At 36.4% G+C, this 22,620-nt stretch overlaps 4 protein-coding genes across 4 annotated transcripts in view; 1 reads left to right on the top strand and 3 right to left on the bottom strand.

Annotated features, from left to right (window-relative positions):
* LOC114244607 (focadhesin) overlaps nt 1-7,574 on the bottom strand; it is a 31,808-nt gene extending 24,234 nt beyond the window's left edge. Inside the window, exon 1 of the mRNA XM_089735208.1 lies at nt 7,190-7,574. Within this exon, the coding sequence (XP_089591334.1) occupies nt 7,190-7,470 (281 nt within the window). The 5' untranslated portion in view covers nt 7,471-7,574. The remainder of the gene's footprint in view (nt 1-7,189) is intronic.
* Nucleotides 1,437-5,547, bottom strand: LOC149500794 (uncharacterized). The gene has a single exon (XM_089735209.1). It carries the CDS (start codon nt 5,500-5,502, stop codon nt 4,066-4,068), a length of 1,437 nt encoding a protein of 478 aa, XP_089591335.1. The 5' UTR covers nt 5,503-5,547; the 3' UTR covers nt 1,437-4,065.
* A 509-nt stretch (nt 7,575-8,083) lies between the features above and the next one.
* HSPC300 (hematopoietic stem/progenitor cell protein 300) lies at nt 8,084-11,261 on the top strand. The gene is made up of 3 exons (XM_028176532.2): nt 8,084-8,413; nt 8,770-8,852; nt 9,864-11,261. Exons 1-3 carry the CDS (start codon nt 8,293-8,295, stop codon nt 9,888-9,890), a joined length of 231 nt encoding a protein of 76 aa, XP_028032333.1. The 5' UTR covers nt 8,084-8,292; the 3' UTR covers nt 9,891-11,261.
* A 326-nt stretch (nt 11,262-11,587) lies between these two features.
* On the bottom strand, nt 11,588-21,986 carry LOC114244590 (3-ketoacyl-CoA thiolase, mitochondrial). The gene is made up of 8 exons (XM_089735211.1): nt 21,590-21,986; nt 19,504-19,670; nt 18,530-18,661; nt 17,465-17,729; nt 16,255-16,430; nt 14,989-15,189; nt 13,087-13,241; nt 11,588-12,378 (listed from the first exon to the last, which is right to left on the bottom strand). The coding sequence occupies exons 1-8, from the start codon at nt 21,606-21,608 to the stop codon at nt 12,294-12,296; spliced, it is 1,200 nt and encodes a 399-aa protein (XP_089591337.1). The 5' UTR covers nt 21,609-21,986; the 3' UTR covers nt 11,588-12,293.
* Nucleotides 21,987-22,620: the final 634 nt, after the last annotated feature.

Raw genomic sequence — 22,620 nt, forward strand, 5'->3', positions numbered from 1 at the left:
ACTTATTCGATTTTGGATGTTAACTCTGTAACACAATGAATTTTTACACATGGTAGGACCTCTTGTGAGTCCGCACGGGTAGGTAGGTAGGGGTAGGTACCACCACCCTGCCTATTTCTGCCGTGAAACAGTAATGCGTTTCGGTTTGAAGAGTGGGGCAGCTGTTGTAACTATCTATCTATCTATCTCTTAGGTTTATGGCGTTTCCTTTTAGATTTCGCCAATGTCAAGTGTATTTAATACTCTGCTTTCTATAGCGGGCTTCGTGAATGAGCAAGGTCACAGATATTCACTAAGAATTAAGTGAGTAGCTAAGAATGTTTGATGATAGGATCTCTGTTGATTTACCTAAAACAAATAAGACGCACACAATATATATACAGGGGTTAGTTCGATAACAGACAGACAAACTACAGCTTAATATTATTATGGTTAATGAATGAACTAAGAATATAAACGAAAGGGGAGTTGACAAGGGAAAGAAGAGATTTGAGATCAATGGGGCGAGGAATATCAGGAGGAAGGAGATCATAGAGGGAGGAAGATAGACGAGGACAACTGAAAAACATGTGATTTGGAGAGCCTTCGTCAAGACCACATTCACAAATAGAACTATCCCTGATATGAAGTTTAGCCAGATGGACGGGGGTACACGTATGGCCTAGCCTTAATCTACAGATCGTACTTGTAACGCGTTTATGTAAATCTTTGAAGTTGCAGAACCAAGGTCGGGGAGGAATAAAGCCTTGAATATCAGCGTAGTGTTTACCTTTAGAAAAACTAGTCTTTTGCCAACAAGAATTCCAAGAAGAAAGCAATCGTTGTTTAGCTATTGGGAGTAAATCATTAGAATAAACTCTGTAATGATCCATACAGCCAGTTGTTGTGGCGTCTTTGGCACAAAGATCTGCAGTTTCATTACCTAGAATGCCACTGTGGCCAGGCAGCCAAGCAAGGACAACTTCAATGTTTTTAGAATGGCAGCTGAAAAGTAAATTTTTAATTTTTAGTATGTAAGGAAATTTAGATTTTGATTTAAATTGGTTAGCAACGATAGCCTGTAAACAACTCTTAGAATCAGTAAGAATGACAGATTTATTTAGATTATGGGACTCAATGAATGATAATGCTTCCAGAATAGCTATGGACTCACCAGAGAAGACTGAAGCTTGAGGGGGGCATTTAAAATTGAGAATCACATTGTATTTGGGAATCCAGACAGCGGAGCCAACACAACCCTGGTCTGACAACTTAGAAGCATCAGTGTAAATGATGAGCCAATCGGACCAATGCTTGGCAATGTATCTATTTAACTGGGAATTTGCAGAATGACATTTTTTTTCTATGCTGAGATCTAAAAGAACTTGAGGCTGAAAGATAAGAGCCTTAAAAGAGATGTCGAAAAGAGGAAATTTTTGATACTGAAATACAGGACAAGGAAGGCGGAGATAGCTGACAAAACTATTGAAAAGGCAGGGATAAGCCTTGTGGTACCAATATTTATTAGAAGAGATATAATCAGAAAGGATATGGAGTTTAGAGATAAGAGGATGATAAGGAGATTGAATGACTTTAAAAAGGAACCGGTCAGATAAGTATTGTCTTCTAAGGAATAAGGGAGCATTGCCGCATTCTACCTGAAGAGCATTAATAGGTGACGATTTCATAGCTCCACAGATTATTCTCAGACATTTAGATTGAAGTTTGTCAAGGGAACTCATAGCAGATTTGTTACAAGGGTCAAGAAGGAAAGTGCCATAGTCTAAGTGACTACGTACTAAGGCGTTATACATAAGTTTTTGAGTATAGGGGTGACAGCCCCACCAGACACCAGACAAGGAACGCAGAATGTTAATATTTTTCTCACATTTTTTAACAATATGATTAATATGATGGACACCAGTTAATCTAGAATCTAATACAACACCAAGAAATTTCACATTGTCTACAACCGAAAAATTTTGTTGATCGTAAGATATTGAAACGTTGGGACAAGATCTGGACCGAGAGAAAACAACCACTTTGCTTTTAGGAATAGATAGGGACAGACCGTGGTCTGAGAGCCAGTCTTGGAGATGGCCTATGCCTGAATTTAGGCGAGAAGAGGCCTCATCAATATTCTTAGAAGAAACGTAGAGTGCGAGATCATCAGCATATTGTAGAACTTGACAAAAGGAATTAACCGAAAGCTCTAAATCGTACGTATAAATACTGTAAAGTAACGGGCTGAGGACTGACCCTTGGGGGAGCCCCTTCCACAGCTGTCTGGGAGAGGAAGAATAATTTAGAGCACGAATATATACGAATCTAGGAGACAGGAGATTAAAAATTATGTTTACAATCTTCACAGGAATACTCAGCTGGAGCATTTTCTGCCTGAGCACTGGAAGAAGAACATTGTCATACGCAGATGACACGTCCAGAAAAACACCTACCAAAGACTCATTTTTAGAGAAGGAAATACGAACGTCTGTTACAAATATGCTTAAACTATCCATAGTGCTAAAACCTTTTCGGAATCCAAACTGAGATTTAGCTAATATGTTCCTATTTTCTACAATCCATTCCAAACGGTTCTTGATTAAATGTTCCAATATCTTAGCCATTGTACAGGACAAAGCGATTGGCCGATAGCTAGAAGGGTCAGAGCTGGGCTTTCCAGGTTTTAAAATAGGGATGATAATTTGAGTCCTCCATTCGTCAGGTGGAGTTCCAGATAAAAATATATTATTAAGAATGGAAAGGAATACCTGTTTTACAGAGTTACTGCTTTTGGAAATAAACGAGTATGGAATCCCGTCAATTCCTGGGGATGAATCACTTAAACACTCCAAGACAGCTGAAAGTTCTTCCCAAGAAAAAGGAGATTCAAAATCATCAGTAGGGTTACAGGGTAAAGTGGAGGGAAAAGTTTCTTCCAAGCAAGGTACAGAAGGAGGGGCTAACCTACAGGAAAAATGTTCAACCCAGTCAGAAGGATCGTTAGATGAGATGACAAGAGCAGGAACAGAGCAGCGATATCGTCTCATATTCTTCCAGACTTTAGAAGGTGGAGTAATAGGAGAGAGCTCCTCGCAAAAACGCAACCAACCAAATCTTTTCTTTTCTGATAAAAGTCTTACAGTCTTGGCTGCAATTCTCTGGTAAGAGATGAAATTTTCCGAGCTCATAGCAACCGAATAAGCATCCTCAGCCTCTGATCTGTTCTGGCAAGCTTGAGTGCACTCTGAATCCCACCACGGGGGAGAAGGGATTTTACATCTAGCAGTGTTTTTGAGAGGTATAGAATTAGCAGCAGAAGAAAGAAGAGCGTTTCTGAAACATACGTAAGAAGAAAGGACATTGACAGGGTTAATCAAAGGAATATTCATTATTTCTTGATCTAAATGAGATCTGAATTGAGACCAATCAGCTCTGTGAATATTAAATTTTAAGAGAGGTGGAAGGGAAGCAGTAGGAATAGAATGAAGGGAATCAGGAATTGACAGAATGATAGTAAAGTGATCACTACCGTGAGTGGAAGAAAGGACAGACCAGGAGAGGCTAGAAGCCAAGGAAGGAGAAGTTAAGGAAAGGTCCACAGCAGTCTTTGGATTCTGAGATGGAGGAACTCTGCGAGTAGGGGACCCGTCATTCAGTAAACACAAATCCAGTTCATCACAGAGATCAAGAAAAGGAAAAGAAATAGAATCACAGTAATAACAACCCCAAGATGTATGGTGAATATTAAAATCACCAAGGATAAGGATAGGTGGAGGAAGACTTATAATAATAGTTTTTAATTCAGAGAGAATAGCTAAGTTAGGTTCAGGGATGTAGATGGAGAGGAAAGAAATATTATTAACTCTAACAGCAACAGCAAAAATGCTATTACTGTGGGAAGGAAGGGAGATTTGTTTAAATATCACATTTCTAGATACTAAAATAGCAGAACCAGCATAACCATCTAACCTATCGTCCCGGAGACATGAGAAACCCGGGATCCTAAAGTTGGAACCGGGCTTAAGCCATGTCTCCTGGACAGCAAAGATAGAAGGTTTGTGTTTATTAATAAGGGTGATGATATCATTCTTCTTGTGACGAATGCTGTGACAATTCCATTGTAGGAATTTGGGCATTTTTAATAATTTTATTAAGCTCAGTAAGTTTAGATATGACATTGTTCGGTAGTTCAAAGTCCCCAAAACGGGAAAATATATTTAAAATTGTAGAAAGTAAAAGTTCCAGGAGATTGTCATTGGGAGAAACATCATCTGAAGGATAGGCACTCCCATTAGGGAGACTAGAAGGGGGAGTACTAACAATAGCTTGATGAGCTTGCCTATTATAACCTGGACTGGATGCCGGAGCTGGAGGGGATTTTTGGGTACAGTAAGTGCGACGGTACGAGAGTGAATTGGATATGGCTTGGGTGTGGGGAGAAGATTGGGTTAGGGTTTGGGAAGATTGAGTGGGAAACGGGGGGGGAGGCGTACGAGAAATGTCTGCAAAAGATCTTCTGACTTGTGGAAACCTGACTGATGCTTCATTGTATGAAATATTTTCTTGTGACATCACCAGTTTGATAGATTTCTGTCTAGAATATTCAGGGCAAGATGTATCAATGGCTTTATGATTACCAGAGCAAAACAAACAGGTAGGTATAGGAGATAAACTATTACAGTCAATGCCAGAGTGAGATTTCGCACAGATAAAACAACGCGCATTTGACCGGCATTGCGTAGCAACATGTCCAAACCTGCAGCAATTATTACATTGTATTGTTGGTAATATATATGTCTGAACTGGGAGGGAATTGAAAAAGCAGTAAACTCTATCAGGAAGCTTTTGGCCAATAAATGTAAGAACAACTGTCGGAGTTGGAGTCCAAATAGGAGTGTTGTTTTCGGTTGATTTCTTATTGAGCCGTCGGGCTCTGATGACACGTCCAAAGCCATCAGGAACTTCAATGGAAGAAACTAATTCTTCTAAGGTCCACTCTATGGGAACGCCTCTTACAATACCCATGCGAGTCACATTATACGAAGGTATGATAGCATTATATTTAGCTGCAGCAAGACCTGGGTGATCTAGGAAAGAATTTGCGGCAACCGCAGTTTTAAATTGTACTGATACTCGGTTTCGGCCGATACGTTTAACGCCGTCTTTAGCAACGTCCTTGATATTATTGTGATGTAAAAAGTGACCAAATTTAATTGGGCGTAGTGTAACACTAGCCGAAGACTCGCAATCTTTGCTTACGTGGATCAAAAAAGGAGCAACATCCTGATCCAAATATCGTTTTCTGTTGCCGTCATATTCTGGTAAGGTATACACAGATTGAACAGATCCGATTACTTGCGCTACTGTATTTTTCTTTGGTGGTAAAGAGGAATGATCAGAATTTGGAGGCGTTTGCCTTTTTCTAGAAGGATGGATTACCTCCGTGTCCATTGGGATTGATGAGTTAGTTGGGTCAAGGATATAACCTCCCCCGGGATCGGGGGGGTCAACGCCGTTCATAATTACACTATTTACACTAAACTACTATATTATAATACTTACAAATAAGACAACACACTTATATAAACACACAAAACTAATAATTAGCTAATCAACAGGTAATAGAACCCAATAAAGCACCCGAAAATTATTAAACAACCAAAACACTTGCTTCAAACACTCAACCACCAAAAAAAAAAACTGTTGTAACTATACTTGAGAGCTTAGAACTGATATCTCAAGGTGGGTGGCGCATTTACGTTTTAGATGTCTATGGGCTCCAGTAACCACTTAACACCAGGTGGGCTGTCAGTTCGTCTACCCATCTAAGAAATAAAAAAATAAAAATTCTCCAATCCTCACTCGAACAACAATAAAAGACAGTCATATCACAGTGTGACTGAGATGATGCTGTCAGCATATATGAGGTTAATTATGTGAATGAATATCTGAACAGCTTGTGCCACAATCGACAGTCCTAAATTTGTAGTTTCCAATTTTTACAAGTGGATGATATTGCTATTACAATATGCAGTAACTTATGTATATATATATATATATATATATATATATATAAGTACAAGTAACAATATATATATATAAGTACAAGTAACAACAATAAGTACAAGTAATTTGCACAAAAGCAATACATTGATGCTGTTGTTAAGAAATATTTTTACAATGTAATTAAAGCTACTTTTATGGTCGAACCTAATGTTTACAATTTTCATTTTATTATCTCTGAGTTTTCCAATACTTTATAGTTTTCACACAGTTTTTTCACAGTCAAGAATGGGGTTTTTATAATGCAAGTTACTAAAGCTAAAGTAGCATTCATTATATTACTCGAAAAATCAAAGATAGCAAATTTTTTGATAATGTTTATATTATGAAGCAAGTTCTTTGACACCGAAAAGTATACATTATTAAAAGTTACATGTACAAAAGTGGTGATAATGTTTCTGTTTACTTTGGATTACAAGATTAATCAAATCAATGATTATAATGCACTCTGTATGCAAGCTTCCTAAAGGGTCTGCTGAATGATTAATGTGGTCCACAGAAGGTAGCTGTTTACTTTGAGACAAAAAGGCAAGGGATTAAAAATGTGCTGATCAATTTCCCTTACACCAGTAAGTTCAAATTTCCTAGCTAAAGCTCACACACATTATTTACTTTGCACATTTAGAATGGTTTATGAGTGTTTGGTATAAATGTTAATAAAATCAATGAAGTCGAATGAAAAGTTTGCTTTTAGGCAAGATCAAGTTACGTACCAACTTATTCTATTTGTGGATGAGGCCATTTTGAAAATAAAACAACAATTAGTTATTACTTGTATACTTGATTTGATATAATACATTATACTAATGATACATAATTAAATTGAAATAGCTTTGAAAACAATATAAATTAATATTCAAAATATTAATTTTGATAAAATATTCTTAATTCTTATCAATTTAAAGTCTTTATTTTGATTCTTGAAAAGCTACTTAGTTATTTTTTTGGTTTAATTATAAATAACTAGTACTCCTAATAAATGTTCGTTTATATGACAACAAAATTAAAAAGACAAAATTGAGTAAAACCTCACTGTAATGAAGTATCTGAGATATTATAAAAATGTCAACTTACAATTTATTTATCATAAAGTTTAGTTTTAAATGTACCATATGGAAAGCTAATAAGAATTCATGGTACTTACTGCGCAGTCGGTATAAGTGTTACTACAGTGGACATTGTGTGCGGTATTTCCAAAACACCAAGTTCCACCAACGCTAGGAGTCCTTGACAGGCTGTCAGGCTCACAACAGGATCTTTGGACGAACATTTCTCCCTCAAAAACTTCAATTCCTCGTTTTCCAAAACGAATTTCTGTCGTTCTTCCCGTTTGAATTTTGATTTTATCAATGTTATCAACTTTTCTACAGCGTTGACTATTAAGACACTGTTATTAGTTTTCAATTTGTATTCGATTTCGTCCATTTTTATGTTTTCTGTGTAATATTGTAAGCCGGTAATTTATAGGCTAGTGCAGAATAGATTTTTTGATGAAGTCAATTTTCAATTTCTAACCTAAGTCCTAAATCAAACAGCTGTTTAATGTTGTCATTTTTTGTTCATCGCGTTCACTTGAACAGGAAAAGGGAACATTGCTCGTACTGCCAAATCTTGAAAAAAAAAAATAAAAAAATTAAAAAAAAAAAACCTTCTTTACGAAAACAATTGGTTATTTATGCTACGTATAATGTATTAGCACGAGAACGATCTCATAGCCCACCTGATTTAAAGCACCACATCCATGGCCCATAGACATCCCAAAATAAATTCCGCCACATACCTTGAGACACAAGATGAAAGTTTCATTTGTATGGTTTAACGGTTGTCTCTCGGAACGTATACTGCTAGGCAGTAGAACTACAGTAGGTGAATATACCTGCCCAGGGCTAACAATACGTCCTACTACCAGAAAATGTCGTTTGGAGATCGCAATAGGACGGTATACTCAAGGAACGCTGCTTGCCACTCTACGGTGAATGACTTCGTCGTCTTTTGTGACACTGATGAGTAGATATATTGTAGTGGATTCTGATTCTAAACTGACATCGCATCCTCTGCCAACAATCAACGAGCAAAATTCTAAGCTGTCAAATGTCAAACTATTATTTGTTTGAAACACTAAATGAATGAAAAGATTTACCTCAATTTTATTCATTAATTAAACTTGATAACTCTTTTAAAATACTTAAGTACATAGTAAATTTACTTTATAAGCTATTTAAAATAAGTAGTGACTGATTATATATAATGTCGACGCCACCAAGAGAAACAATACAAAAACAAATCCAGCAAGATTGGGCCAATAGAGAATACATAGAAGTGATCACAGGCAGCATAAAAAAAATTACCGACTTCCTCAATTCGTTCGGTAAGTGTATCAACATCAGCAGCTACAGGAAATTCTTATAAAAGAAACATTTCAATTTCAAATTCAGAACGCTATTAATTTTTCATAGGTTATGGTACTCGCCTTTCAAAACACAAGGAAAGGAAAAATCTCAGTCGTCCGTGAAAAATGTAGTTTTCGAAACGATTTTAATAATAAAATAACGATAAAAATGGGAGATTAATCTAAAAATATTTTCAATTAAACACACAACAAAAAAGTAGTCTATAACTATTATTGTCTACAACTTGCAGAACCCATAGAAAATATTCTTTTAAAACAGGTCAAAAAATGTAAGTCCTTATAAATGTGAAATTATCATAGCATCAAATTTTCAGACATGTCCTGTAGATCTCGCCTTGCTACTTTGAATGAAAAATTAACATCATTAGAGAGGAAGATTGATTATTTGGAAGCTTGTGTAAGTAGTTACATATCAACGCTTGAAAGGCAAACGTGACTAAGCGACAATGCATGAACTTTACAGTAGACTGAAAGTACAGTAAAGTTGAAATATCTGAAAACAAAATTTATTTTAACGAATCTAGCTGTAGTAGAATCTAGCTAGTAGCTGTAGTATTGAAATGATTTTAATAGACATAGAAATATATTTTTTTCTGTGCATCAAATATGATTATTGCCTATCATTTATGTACAAAGCAGTTATTGTCGCTTAGTCACGTTGTCAAATGCACAATAAATCTTGTAGATGAAGCTTGTATTTTTTTTGCCTTTTTAGACAAATGAGGAAACACCACACCTGATGATGAATGGTTATTGTTGCCCAACAATTTCTGCACTGCCAGAAGCAGTCTTGCTGCTGCCAATTACAGCAAAAAAAAAGTTCCTAACTAACGAAGAAATTAATAAATCGAGAATCTTTTGAAATTATTCCAAAAAAGCATTAAGTTTGGATGTGATTTTTTCAAGCATCATTGAGCTATGAAGTGAAACTTAAAATTCATAATTTTTTATTAAATATGAACGCTTGAAGGGCAAACATGACTAAGCGACAATAGCTGCTTTGTACATAAATGATAGGCAATAACCATATTCGATGCACAAAAAAAATATATTTCTAGGTCTATTAAAATCATTTCAATCCTACAGCTACTAGCTAGATTCGTTAAAATAAATTTTGTTTTCAGGTCCAACTTTAAATTAGTCTACTGTAAAGTGCATGTGTTGCCGCTTAGTCACGTTTGCCTTTCAAACGTCGATATACTAATTTATCTCATAAAGCAATTGTGTGTTCTTGTTTCAAGAGTAAGATAAATATTTCTAATTATTATGAGTTTAAAATTGACCTTCTGCATCAATTTGGATAGCAATATTTTGATGTCCATGGGTTTTGTTAAGTGTCTAGTACCAGTTTGACTATAAGCAAATCCAGTAATCCATTAATTACTATATAAATTGTTTTTATTTTCAGGTAACTAAAGGTGAAACCTTAACATGAAGTAATCTTCAATAAATTCCATATAATTATAAGCGTTAGACATAAGCTCAATAATGTAGCAATCACTGAACAATCTCTACTCTCCAGTATCACGAAACTTCAATAAAATTTGGATATTAAAAGTACATATTATATATCGAACTACTTTGAAGCAATGTTAAAAAATATATTATTATTAAGAACTGATATAGGTAAGGTGTGTTTAAATTATTGAATCCACTGCTTTGGGCATGATGAGATTTGTATTAGGAGGCTAAAGGGAAAGAGAACTCTGGCAAGAATGAATAAAAATAGAATTTCTCATGTTCTTTCTTCTACGCTTCTTATTCGTTTATGTTCCATTTCTGTCGCTTTTCACTGAATTACTCAAGTCTGTTTATACACGTTTTGTATATCTATAAATTTTATATATTAAAGTTTACCAAAATCAGCACATTCCATTTGCAAAATTAGCTTTGTTGCTGATTCTTTCACCAAGAAAACAAGTTAAATATGTAAAGAAAAAATGTCAATTGTATTAGACTGAACATGCATAAAACAAAGTGGTTCTCTTTCTAGAAATTTAAAAATAACTAACTGTAACCAATTTCGCGGAGAGTTCATGATGATTGCCTGAATCGCGGTAGTGTATTTGACTACAGACTCAAAGTAGAGGGGGACGGACGAAAAACTGAAACATAAATCTAGAAGTACATTCGAGTGCACATGTCTTATGTTTGGAAAAGGATTCAATAGATTCTTACTGTTTTTTTTTCCTACCTAAGCTGATAGCCTTGAGAGGCATATCAGCCGAACCTTAACAAGTAGGTGAGCTCACGGGGCTCAAACCTGACGACGTTGCTAACACGAACCCTAGCAAGAGCCGTGCTTCGCAGAATCTACCACCGGATCGGAAACGCGACCCACTGAGAGGATCCGGCGAGAAACTCAGTGGGCTGTGTCTGAGGGTTAATTTACTCGGGTTACTCGGAACGGTGACCGGTGCTTGAAGTGCCTAGAAGCACCATTAGTGGATCGGGAGGATCCGAAATGACGTGTTTGGGGCGACGTCGACTGCTTTCCATTCTTTTACTGCTTTAAAGAGGTCTACATCACGGACCTTCTGGAATAAAACTGTCTTATTATGTCACATAAAATGTATGGGCTTGCTCCATATTGGACTTAATGGCCTATGTATTATATAATTTAAATAAACTGTCTACCCTATATCCGCAATGTAGCTCAAATTTAAAATAGAGATGAGTAAATTAAACAAGTTTGTTTAATATTAATTATATTTGAATAAATTATAACAGTGATTATTTTACAAAAATAGTCCAATAAAATAAATGCACAAAACATACTAAATAACATTATGTTCACAATGTATTAGATATGTGTTTTATTCATTTTAAACACCGATAGTACTGATTAATCCGTTTTGCATGCCTGTCGCACTTGCGTTTTACGTACAATTTTGCTTAAAATTATCATTAATCAAAATTTCAATAAGATGAATATTTGTAAGATTGTTTGTTCGTGCTTAATGCGATTACGTATCTTTCATCCGTTAGTTAAATTAGTTTGAACTGGACAATCCCTAGCCCCCCCTCTCTCCGCAGTTTCCGTCGAGCCCGTTTTCGCGACGCTTGACAAACTCCAATCGCATTACAAAAAAAGTATCGTTTTTTTTTTTTTATAGGAATGGAAGGAATATATGTAAGGAATTCCTAACCATAGTTGTTTTTTGATACGATTCATATAAATTATCTATGTTGTATTCACTAGCTTTATGGAAAGGTTATTATAGTATAAGTACGTAGTTGAACAATTGACAAAAAAAAACGCTTCCAAATTATTCACGAAATAAAAATTAATATTTTGCCAAAGTACATCATAGGATTGTTAATTTATCGTTAGTTTTCGACACGTGTGCAATTTTCAAGTGAATCAGTGTGCTTAGTGCGAGTTTTTTAACGTTCTCGATAGCGTAAAAGTTAACTCATATTTGTATGTCGTTTGCGTACGTTTGCCGCTAGGGGCGCTGTTGATTCACAACAACGCAAGACCACACACTGCACAACAAACAACCACTAAGTTAGATGAGCTACAATTGGAATGTCTGCGACATCCAGCGTACTCCCTGGACAACTTGTTACAAGGAAAAAAATCAACTCCGATGCGGCAGTCCAAACCGCCTTCAAAGAGCACATTCATTCTCGCCCCCAATGTTTTTTTAGTAAAAGGATCAATAAACTACGTATGAGATGGCCAAAGTGCATAGATAACAGTACTTACTTTATAAATTAAATATATTTTACAAAAAAAAAAACTTTGTTCTTTCTGTACAAAACGTCAATTTCATATGTAAGGACCTAATAGTATGATTTATGTGTAACGTTGACTGAGAATTTCCGTAGACAATTATCCAGTATTCTCCAACAGTACAGCCACGCCTTGTCCGCCCCCACAGCTGGAAGCGGCGACTGCCCTTTTCAAGTTGCGTCGTCTGAGCATCGAAAGGTCAATCATAATTAATGCTTTGCATTGAATACTGGATACTCATATATATATTTAATCATAAGATTGTGAATCCTCCAGTTTAGTTTGATCATCTATTGTCGAACAGTCTAGTCTAAACCTGTTTAATACATTACAGTTATCGTCGCGTTGAATTTGAAGGAGTAACATGTATTCAGAACCTTAAAAATCACATGATCAATGTTACAGATTGACCTTGAAATTCTAATATGTTTTTTGACAAGCAGAGACTATTAAGGGAGCCAACAGCGCCATATTCTTGTTCAGCCATTTTTATTTTACGAGTCTGTTCCATTTTAATATGTAATTTTACTGGTGGTAAGACCTCTTGTGAGTCCGCGCGGGTGTGTACCACCACCCTGCCTATTTCTGCCGTGAAGCAGTAATGTGTTTCGGTTTGAAGGGTGGGGCAGCCGTTGTAACTATACTTGAGACCTTAGAACTTATATCTCAAGGTGGGTGGCGCATTTACGTTGTGGATGTCTATGGGCTCCAGTAACCACTTAACACCAGGTGGGCTGTGAGCTCGTCCAACCATCTAAGCAATAAAAAAATAAAAAATAGTAAATATAAGCTTCGGTGAGTGATCACATGCCGATTCGCCTTCGAAGGCAACGGAAATTATTGGGTCTGTATTTTGTGTGTCACGTAAGTTCTATTGCATTGACATATTTACCTTAATTCATGAACAAGATGGACGATCATCCTAGCCCCGGTAGCGGCCACCGGATTTCCGAAAGCCAGAGCTCCGCCATTCACGTTCAGTTTTGTCACGTCCAATTTTAATTCGATCGCAGCTATTAATGCTTGTGAAGCGAAAACTTCGTTTATCTGACAGAAACAAAAAGTCAATCTTCGTTTTTGTAACCTATTCTCTAACTTCGACACGGTAAATCCGGTATGGCAGCGATTTATAAAGTATTTCTTTGATATTTTTCTTTTTATTGCCCTTGTAGGCAGATCAGCATACAGCTCACCCGATGCTGACTGATCAGTGGTTACCGTCGTTCATGGACGTCAGCAATGTCAGGAACAGTTAAACCACTGCCTACCGCTAAAACTACCGCTTGGTATGTTTCCTTAAAACATGTTAACACAAAATCCAAGCCATTTCGGCTTCGTGGTAAATTCATAGACCTATATAGTAGGGACACGACATATTGTTCTATACGTACAATTGCTTATATAAATAGCACCCATTTTGAAGGCACATACATAAACATATATCTATCTCGTTCTTACTCAGCACTTTAACTCGCAGGAAAACAATATAACAGTATTTCAGTGCGTACATAAAATGAAACATGAATATACGTAAATATCTCCGTCTCCGTCTAATGAGGCCGAAAATCCGCCATGTTTAGCGCGCCAAATGTCATTGTCACGTCAGTTCGGCCGTCTGTTTTGGGTTGTACATTATTTATTGACTTTGATATCGATTTAATATGATTGATTATATAAAATTTCATAATTTATCATGCTTAAAACATACAAAAATAATAATTAAAACGTATTTTATAGGATCTCAAGAAAGTCGATGCCCTAAAACTATTATCTATATGTATTTAAATTCATTATGGAGCCCTCATCCGAAAAATCCATTTTTCGGTCGGAATCTATTGATCATGACACTAATCATAAATACCACTTTAAAATATGTCATCAAAACATATTTAGACATTCTGTTTAGATATTTCGGGAAAAAGGCTACCGACAAAATCTCTTCGGAACTATTTAAATAAAATAGTTTTATTCCGCAGTGAGTAAAACACTATTGTAAATTTGTTAAATATTTAATAATTAAGTGGTTTTAGAGAGGAAGTCACAAGGAATGAAGTTTGTAATTAATGAATAAATGTTCTGTAGGTGTTTTTTTTTTCACGCGGTCCTTTGATAAGTTTAAAATTTGAATCACTCTCAAGCGAAAGTGATTCAAATGGTGCGGCGCGGCGGCGCACCTTCCTTGGGGTGCGCTGCGGTAGTATGTTACGGACTTTAGAGTCAGCAAAACAATTAAAATAGATTGTAATAGTCTAAGAAAAACACGTACTCAAAATACGATAACATTTAGCATGCTAGAAATGGGCTGATGGCTTTGAACTACGCCATATCTTTGTGTTTTGCGACAAACGACAACTTTATAAAATCAGTGTAGCAACTTTTAAAAATCATCATATCGTTTACTTGGCAAATTCGAAGGACGAACTTGTCTTAGATTTCACCCATCTAAATCATATCATATTTGCACATAACAATATACCTACTTACTTCCCATTAAAGTATAAATTCTACAAATAAATAATACTCAACAATATTTAAAATAAAATGAGCCAAGAACGTTTATCGATAAAACCTGATAACATTGAAATCTTTTGTACAGCACTAAAGCCGCCATGTTTTGTGGCCAGACGACGTCACAGTGGCACGAAATTTTGGTTGACGTTTCATTTCCATAGGCTTCCTACTTCATTGGGTAAATTATACCGCTTGGTATGTTTCGGGGTTTTAACATAAAATCAAAACCATTTTGGCTTCGTTGTAAATTAGAGTTACGTTTTCGTTTATCTATCATATCTACCTCAAATAAATCTACATCGTTGACTCCATATTTATGTTGGATCAACAACTTTCTCACGGCTTCAATAGCTCCTGCTGCAGTGTCCTGAGGGTCTACCCCGACTGTTGTCCACCCGACCAATCTTGCCAGGGGTTTTAGGTTTTGGGTTAAAACAGATTCTTCGCTCGCGAGGACTAAGGCAGCAGCGCCATCCGCTGGTGCCTAAAATTTAACAACGATGTTACACACTATTACTACATGCACTGAATGCACTCGTCGTCGTAGCCTAAATGATAAGACGTCCGGTGCATTCGTATGTAGCGATGCACCGGTGTTCGAATCCCGCCGGCGGGTACCAATTTTTCTAATGAAATACGTACTTAAAAAATGTTCACGATTGACTTCCACGGTGAAAGAATAACATGGTGTAATAATAAAAAAATCAAACCCGCAAAATTATAATTTTCGTAATTACTGGTGGTAGGGCGTCCTGTGAGTCCGCACGGGTAGGTACCACCACCCTGCCTATTTACAACCGTGAAGCAGAAATGCGTTTCGGTTTGAAGGGTGGGACGGCCATTGTACTGTAAAAACTGAGACCTTAGACCATATTATCTCAAAGTGGCACTTACGTTGTAAATGTCTATGGACTCCGGTAACCACTTAACATCAGGTGGACCGTGAGTTCCTCCACCAACCTAAGCAATTAAAAAAAGAAAAATTGTACTTTCTTATCCCTCTGATTTGTTAGTCAGAATGGCTAATCTATGATTGAAGTACTTCTATCATGAGATTGAAGTGTCAATTGTATTCGTTTTTTTTTTAAATTAAGTATCATCATAGTCGTATTAGGTTCTCTAGGTAGGGTACTCTTGGCAGAGCAGTCGTGTTATTGTGAAATCCTTGTTTAATAAAGCCTTGACAGATGTCCTCCATAGTTGCCAAGTGAGGCTTGACGCACGCACTCGTTAAGTGAGGTTTTAGTAAGGTCTTTCACCTGATCAGTCCAGCGCATGGGGCTTCGTCCACGAAATATTTTACTATTGACCCTACCCTGAACATCAAGTTTCTCGATAGTCTCTGCTGGCCGTCGCGATACGATACCGTCCAAAATATCGAAGAATCCTGAATTGCATGGCAAATTAAGTATACATACTTATAAATGCTAAGACGAAACAGTTTGCTGTAGGTACAAGCCCCTAGAAGCGGTGTATGTTTAGTGACTATTACATATCTAGGCGGCATATTATCATTGTACCCTCGTTTCATAGTTATTTATCGACTTACAGCAGTATTGCCGGCAGTTACAACATCGTCGTTGTTTAATAACGCAGGAAGTGCATTTAAACTTTCAACGCTAACATCCAGTTGGCACGGTTGGTCGGTCTCAACTAAAACATCTTTCTTTTTAATCTTCACACTAAGGGTTGTCAGTTCATTTATGAACAGTTTCGATCTCACTGCTGTAAAAGAACAAAATGTTTTTAAATCGCACACAATAGATACTTTAAATACATTAAATTATTAAATTAAAAACAAAGGAAATTTTATACTAATAAAAAATCATTCTTAACCCCTTGAGCGCCATCCGGATCTCTATTAATGCGTATAAAGTCCGGAGCATCGGAATACCGACTATTTTGGGCAGTTTGAATATAGTTATTGGGTATAGAACTGAATGGACATACCTTAACGCGTGCATGTATAACGTTTTTAAAAAATTAACAACATTTATAAATTTTAATAATGAAATAATTTAACAATTTTAAATGTTTTTGCTGTAAATTTAGAGCATTAATTTTTGTATTTTTTTAAGTTGTAGTTGAAGGTAGTTTTTTACAAAAATCCTATAACAATTTTTATAAAATCTGTGAAATTATTCTCAGCACTAAAAGGGTTAAGGCAGTGTTCTGAATGAGGTCACCTTGAGGTACGAGGTCGAAAATATCAGTTGAACGCAGGAAGCTTCGCGACAAAAGTAGGCAAGATGGTGGGACCTACCCGTACAAGATTTTAAGTAGTCTTACCACGAGCATGGGCGGCTTTACTCATGGTGCAGAGTGTGGTCGTAGCGGCGTTGAGGAGCGCCGGTCTCGGCCCTTCGATCGAATCTGTTACATTTGTACCAACCCTTATTTTCCCCCTATCTATTCGGTGGAAGCCTAAGGCGCTATTCCACCTTCGCGCGGAAGGGTAGCTGAGCTCACGGACCCAACCTTTGAGAATCTACGTTGGCTAACACCAGCTATATCCAAAGCAGTGCTTCGCAGAATCTGCCACCGAATGAAAATCGCAACCCACTGAGAAGATCCGTCGAGAAACTTAGTGGGCTAGTACCTATTCAATTTTGACCGTGCTCTTAGTAAACGACGCTAGGGTAATGAATACACACGGGCGTACATGGGCTAGAGACGCCGAGACTAATCAGTCAAGATTAAAATATTTAAAACGATTGTTGCTTCAAATAATTTCATGGCCATCACCTTAATTCGCGTACCTTCTTTCCATTTATCATAACTCTGTACAGTGTAATCGTCAACATTTTTCCTTCCAATGCCGTATTTCTTGGACGTCTCCTCGGCCATTCTCTGTAACGACCTCCCCGTGTGACTGTCCAAGAACTCCCTCTGTATATGATCCTCGAATTGATATGAAGCGCCAAGAGCAGTTCCGAACCGTAATTTTCTAACTAACATCGGTAGCGAGGACATTTGCTCTGTGCCTCCAGATAAACAGACATTGGACGTTCCGAAAACAATATCCTAGAACGAATATTCACTATGTACTTGTTAGTAATTTTTTTTATTGCTTAAATGGGTAGACGAGCTCACAGCCCATCTGGTGTTAAGTGGTTACTGGAGCCCATAGACATCTACAACGTAAATGCGCCACCCACCTCGAGATATAAGTTTTAAGGTTTCAGTATAGTTACAACGGCTACCCCACCCTTCGAACCGAACCGCATTACTGCTTCACGGCGGAAATAGGCAGGGTGGTGGTACCTACCCGTGCGGACTCACAAGAGGTTCTACCACCAGTAATTTTTGTAGACAACATACACATAACATCGTGTAATAAAGATCACACCCGCAAAATTATAATTTGCGTAATTACTGGTGGTAGGACCTCTTGTGAGTCCGCACGGGTAGGTACCACCACCCTGCCTATTTCTGCCGTGTGAAGCAGTAATGCGTTTCGGTTTGAAGGCTGGGGCAGCCGTTGTAACTATACATGAGACTTTAGAACTTATATCTCAAGGTGTGTGGCGCATTTACGTCATAGATGTCTATGGGCTCCGGTAACCAGTTAACACCAGGTGGGCTGTGAGCTCGTCCCCTCATCTAAGCAATAAAAAAAAAACACATGCACAGCAGCATAAGTTAGTAATTTATGCGCAGTAAAGTTATTTTAATACAATTATTGGGAAAAGTTGTTGGAAACCGTTAATACTGTTTCTAAGTTATTTATTATGGCATGACGGATGTCCATGATTCACTTTTTATCAGCTGAGCTCGCTTAGCTTCGTTGTCAGTAAAGATATGAAAACAAATTGACTTTTTACCACAGCACCAGAAATGACAGCTTGGATTCCAGTACCGCAGGCTTTGCTGACGCCTAGGGCTGGTCTTTCAATGGGTAATCCAGAATAAATCCCGCAATATCTAGGAGTCTTTCCTCCATCACATTGGCTTAGCTGAAAATATAGATATAAAGACTTTCACCTAATATTTCACTTTTTGTTTCTGATAAAACGATGATGATAATGATAAATTCCATGAAACTTTTGATTTTTTTGAACCTAGGTACGGTTGGTGTCAAAAGATCAGAATTTCCATTATCTTGTTAGATAGCTAAACATTGGCGGGAAGAATACGTTCTATAAATGAAGACATATAAAAAAATAGCAGTGTTTAAATTTTACTTTGTTACAATTAGTTACGATAAAAAAATTGGTGATCCGCGGGTCAACGACCTCGTATAATACTGAAGGACACCGGCGGCTGATTTCGATTTCGATTGTTTTTTCACAATTTTTTTTTATATCAGTACAGTTATAGATGGTACATACAAAAATACATTCAGACCCCGAATCTCAATATTTCACAGACATATCGACACCGACCGAGAATCGCAACTGGATATCTTAGTTTTTTTTTAATTAAAAACTAAAAAAAACAATTTAGAGTTACGAATATCCCTTGACCGACCAGGTGGTTTAATCGATTATCTATGTTTTCCAGTTATATAAAAGCATTTTTATAACACGCTAATGAGTCTCTTTAGTGCCACGCAAATATAATTGGCATTTGACCGCTTCTATGAGGTATGAATACCCAACTAATTGTATGAATTAATTGGGGTATGTAATAACGTACTTAGAAATAATACATTCTTCAGAATTTCAACCATTGTAAAGTCACTCGACAATATTATATTTATTACGCCATCAGCGAAGAAAAAAATTTAAAATTAAAAAAAAAAACTTTGTTAATGAAGCCCATGATTAAAAAAAAACATAGAATAGTAAGCACGTACATAATTAACATTGCCGACGACAGTTTGATCTATTACGCTAGCCTCAATATTGGCAGCACGAATTGCATCCCTTGCTGCGGCTGCGAAAAGATGGCACGCTTGTACGTCTCTTAGCGGGCCGCCATAGTTGCAAAATGGCGTACGTTTTGCGCCAATTATGAATATACCTGTTAAAGAAGTTTAATTTTGTTAAATTTCTGTTCTATTTAACTCACCTATCGTCGAGACATTATAATGTATATAATATAATGTGTAGTTCAAAATTAAATGCATCGGGATGTAGGAATTTGGTCGAAACTGTGAAAAGGTATTGGTTGAGAGCAGAGAACTATTTTAGAACTATTCTAAGATTAGAGTTTGGCTATTTGAGCTACGCCGTGACTGGTAGGTGAGCTGACGGGGCTCAACCTGAGAGGATGTCCTAATACTGGCCTTAGCAAGAGCAGTGCTTCGCAGAATCTATTCTGGAATCACAACCCACTGAGAAAATCCAGCGAGAAACTCACTAGGTCAATGGAGTTAAAGAGAGCTAAGATTACACCTTCGATAAAAGTCCAAACAGAAGGTACCTAACATAGCAAAAGTAACATACACATAGATTATCTAAAATTGTGTCGAATATAACCAGTTAGAAATGGATTTTATATTTTACTAGCGACCCGCCCTCGCTTCGCTTCGGAAACATTAAAACACACATGAAATAAAAAATAAAAAAATAAAAAAAAAGTAGCCTATGTTCATCAGGGACAATGTCGGCTTCTAATGGAAAAAGAATTTTTCAAATCGGTCCAGTAGTTTCGGAGCCTATTCGAAACAAACAAACAAACAAATCTTTCCTCTTTATAATATTAGTATAGATATAGACAATAAACATTCAAATTGTAATTTCGAAAATTCTTGCCAAGAGTGACATGCCAGAAGTTAATTAGGTACATAATAAAGTATAGCACACATATTCATAATCGCCGATTAATATTATTCATATTAATTTAATATATATTGCTGTATATTCCAACGTTTTGAAGAAAAGCAACAAAAAATGTGAAGAGGGCCCGTCCTAAAAAAAAAGCATGGTTTGTGTGAAATTTAAAGTAGGGTAAGATTAGCGTGTGAGTGCAAAGATGACGTATGATATCCATGAATGGAAAAAGAGGACGTGTAGTGTCGATCCCGCATTGAGGGACAAGGACAAGAAGAAGGCTCCAGCGTATTGACAATTTCGGAAATTAGCATCAGCTGACTGATGTCCACTGCTAGCAACAATACACACGAGATCACCTCCACGGTGTTTCCCGAGCGCTATGACATATCCTTCTTCAAACGAAGCTTGTGGAGAGTATTAACTGGTAGGCAGCGGCTTGGCTCTGCCCCTGACATTGCTGAAGTCCATGGGCGACGGTAACCACTCACCATCAGGTGGGCCGTGTACTCGTCTGCCTACAAGGGCAATAAAAAAAAGACAATAGTGCACTCTCAGAGCACGCACTAATGTAACAGATAGAAATGCACATCAGAAGAGTTTTTTTTATTTCTTAGTTAATATGTAAATAGGTAGGTAACAATGCAACAAACTGTGAAATTATAAACAATAAATTATTAACAGAATGATAATTAAATAGCTAAAATAGCAATGTTTGAAAATATCGATTAAATGACTGTTGATAATGACAATATGGCACACTCGTCTTTTATTTAAAAAAAAATTAAGCCGATTAAGATCCCAACCATAGATTATACACTTAATATGATCCCAACCATTCTGATCGCATGATTCGTAACCTCTGATCGCGGTCATATTTCATTAGACTAAAATTTCAGTGACGTACCCTACATAAGTGACTGTTTATAGAAAATACAGTTAAAAGTGAACAATATAAAATAATAAGGAATATGATATAAACAGAAATAATATAATAACACAATAATAAATAGATATATTAAAATAACCTCTTTACCGATCAATAACAATAACATTTAATAATACTATTTAAAATTTAAATTACAACCTTTTTATTATTAGCCAATATAAAAAAGGTTAAATACTTTATTTGTGTTAGCCAAATTATTTAAACCGAAACTCACTAACCTTTCCCTGGTAAAGACATGGCGACTAAAGAATACTAAAGATTAAAATAGTTTTATCAGCTCTTATTATCGTATTTTGTAACAAACATTAGCACTGCACTAACACTGATAAAAAAAATCTAAACCGGCAAAAATTTTAATAAATCAACACTTTTAATAAGTAAATCGTAATTAAATCGTTTCAAAGTAATCGATTCGTATCGAGTTGTCAGTTATGTAGTAGTTGTTGCAACAGCAATCATTATTTTAACCGTGTAAGTAAACTTATAAATCGTTGTTGTTGTATGTATATTTTGCGATTGTTATGTAATGTTATCGGGTTTTGTCAAAAACAATTTTAATGTAACAGGCGTGACGCCGAATAGCCGTTGTTATCGTTCAAGGTCACTGTCTTCTCTACGTAAGTGTTGTAATATTAAATTGGTATTTGCCTTAAAGTTACAAATGAGCAAAATCTTTTGTGTGACAATTTAATATGACGTTATTAGTTAATTAATGGTTAATCACTACATTGTATAATACAAAGTCGCTTTCTCTGTCCCTATATCTACCTATGTATGCTTAAATCTTTAAAACTACGCAACGGATTTTGATGCGGTTTTTTTAATAGATAGAGTGATTGAAGAGGAAGGTTTATATGTATAATAACATCCATTAAATAGTGGAGAAATCAATAATAAATTACAGTTTCCGAAGCGAAGCGAGGGCGGGTCGCGAATGAAATATAAATATAACCAAATTATTATTATATTATTACCAGAATCTTAGATGAAATAGAATTCAAACTAAGTTCGTCTACCTTTCGACATGTCAATTAGCTACATATTTATTGTTGCAGGCATTTGGAAAATGCTGCTAAATATTATTGAATGCGAGAAGGCGAGAAAACTAATCTACCTATACTAATATTATAAAGCTGATGAGTTTGTTTGTTTGAACGCGCTAATCTCAGGAACTACTGGTCCGATTTGAAAAATTCTCTCAGTGTTAGATAGCTCATTTATCGAGGAAGGCTATAGGCTACATAACATC

Source organism: Bombyx mandarina, chromosome 19 (genome assembly GCF_030267445.1).
Source record: "Bombyx mandarina strain Sakado chromosome 19, ASM3026744v2".
NCBI lineage: Eukaryota > Metazoa > Arthropoda > Insecta > Lepidoptera > Bombycidae > Bombyx > Bombyx mandarina.

What these genes read in the sequence shown, in the direction of transcription:
- LOC149500794 (XM_089735209.1), bottom strand. Translation starts at nt 5,502, where the DNA reads ATGAACGGCGTTGACCCCCCCGATCCCGGGGGAGGTTATATCCTTGAC.
- HSPC300 (XM_028176532.2), top strand. Translation starts at nt 8,293, where the DNA reads ATGTCGACGCCACCAAGAGAAACAATACAAAAACAAATCCAGCAAGAT. An exon ending in CGACTTCCTCAATTCGTTCG is followed by an intron (nt 8,414 to 8,769) that starts GTAAGTGTATCA and finishes TCAAATTTTCAG; the next exon opens with ACATGTCCTGTAGATCTCGC. An exon ending in TTGATTATTTGGAAGCTTGT is followed by an intron (nt 8,853 to 9,863) that starts GTAAGTAGTTAC and finishes TTTTATTTTCAG; the next exon opens with GTAACTAAAGGTGAAACCTT.
- LOC114244590 (XM_089735211.1), bottom strand. An exon ending in TCGTCGGCAATGTTAATTAT is followed by an intron (nt 18,662 to 19,503) that starts GTACGTGCTTAC and finishes CTATATTTTCAG; the next exon opens with CTAAGCCAATGTGATGGAGG. An exon ending in CTGTCATTTCTGGTGCTGTG is followed by an intron (nt 17,730 to 18,529) that starts GTAAAAAGTCAA and finishes TATTCGTTCTAG; the next exon opens with GATATTGTTTTCGGAACGTC.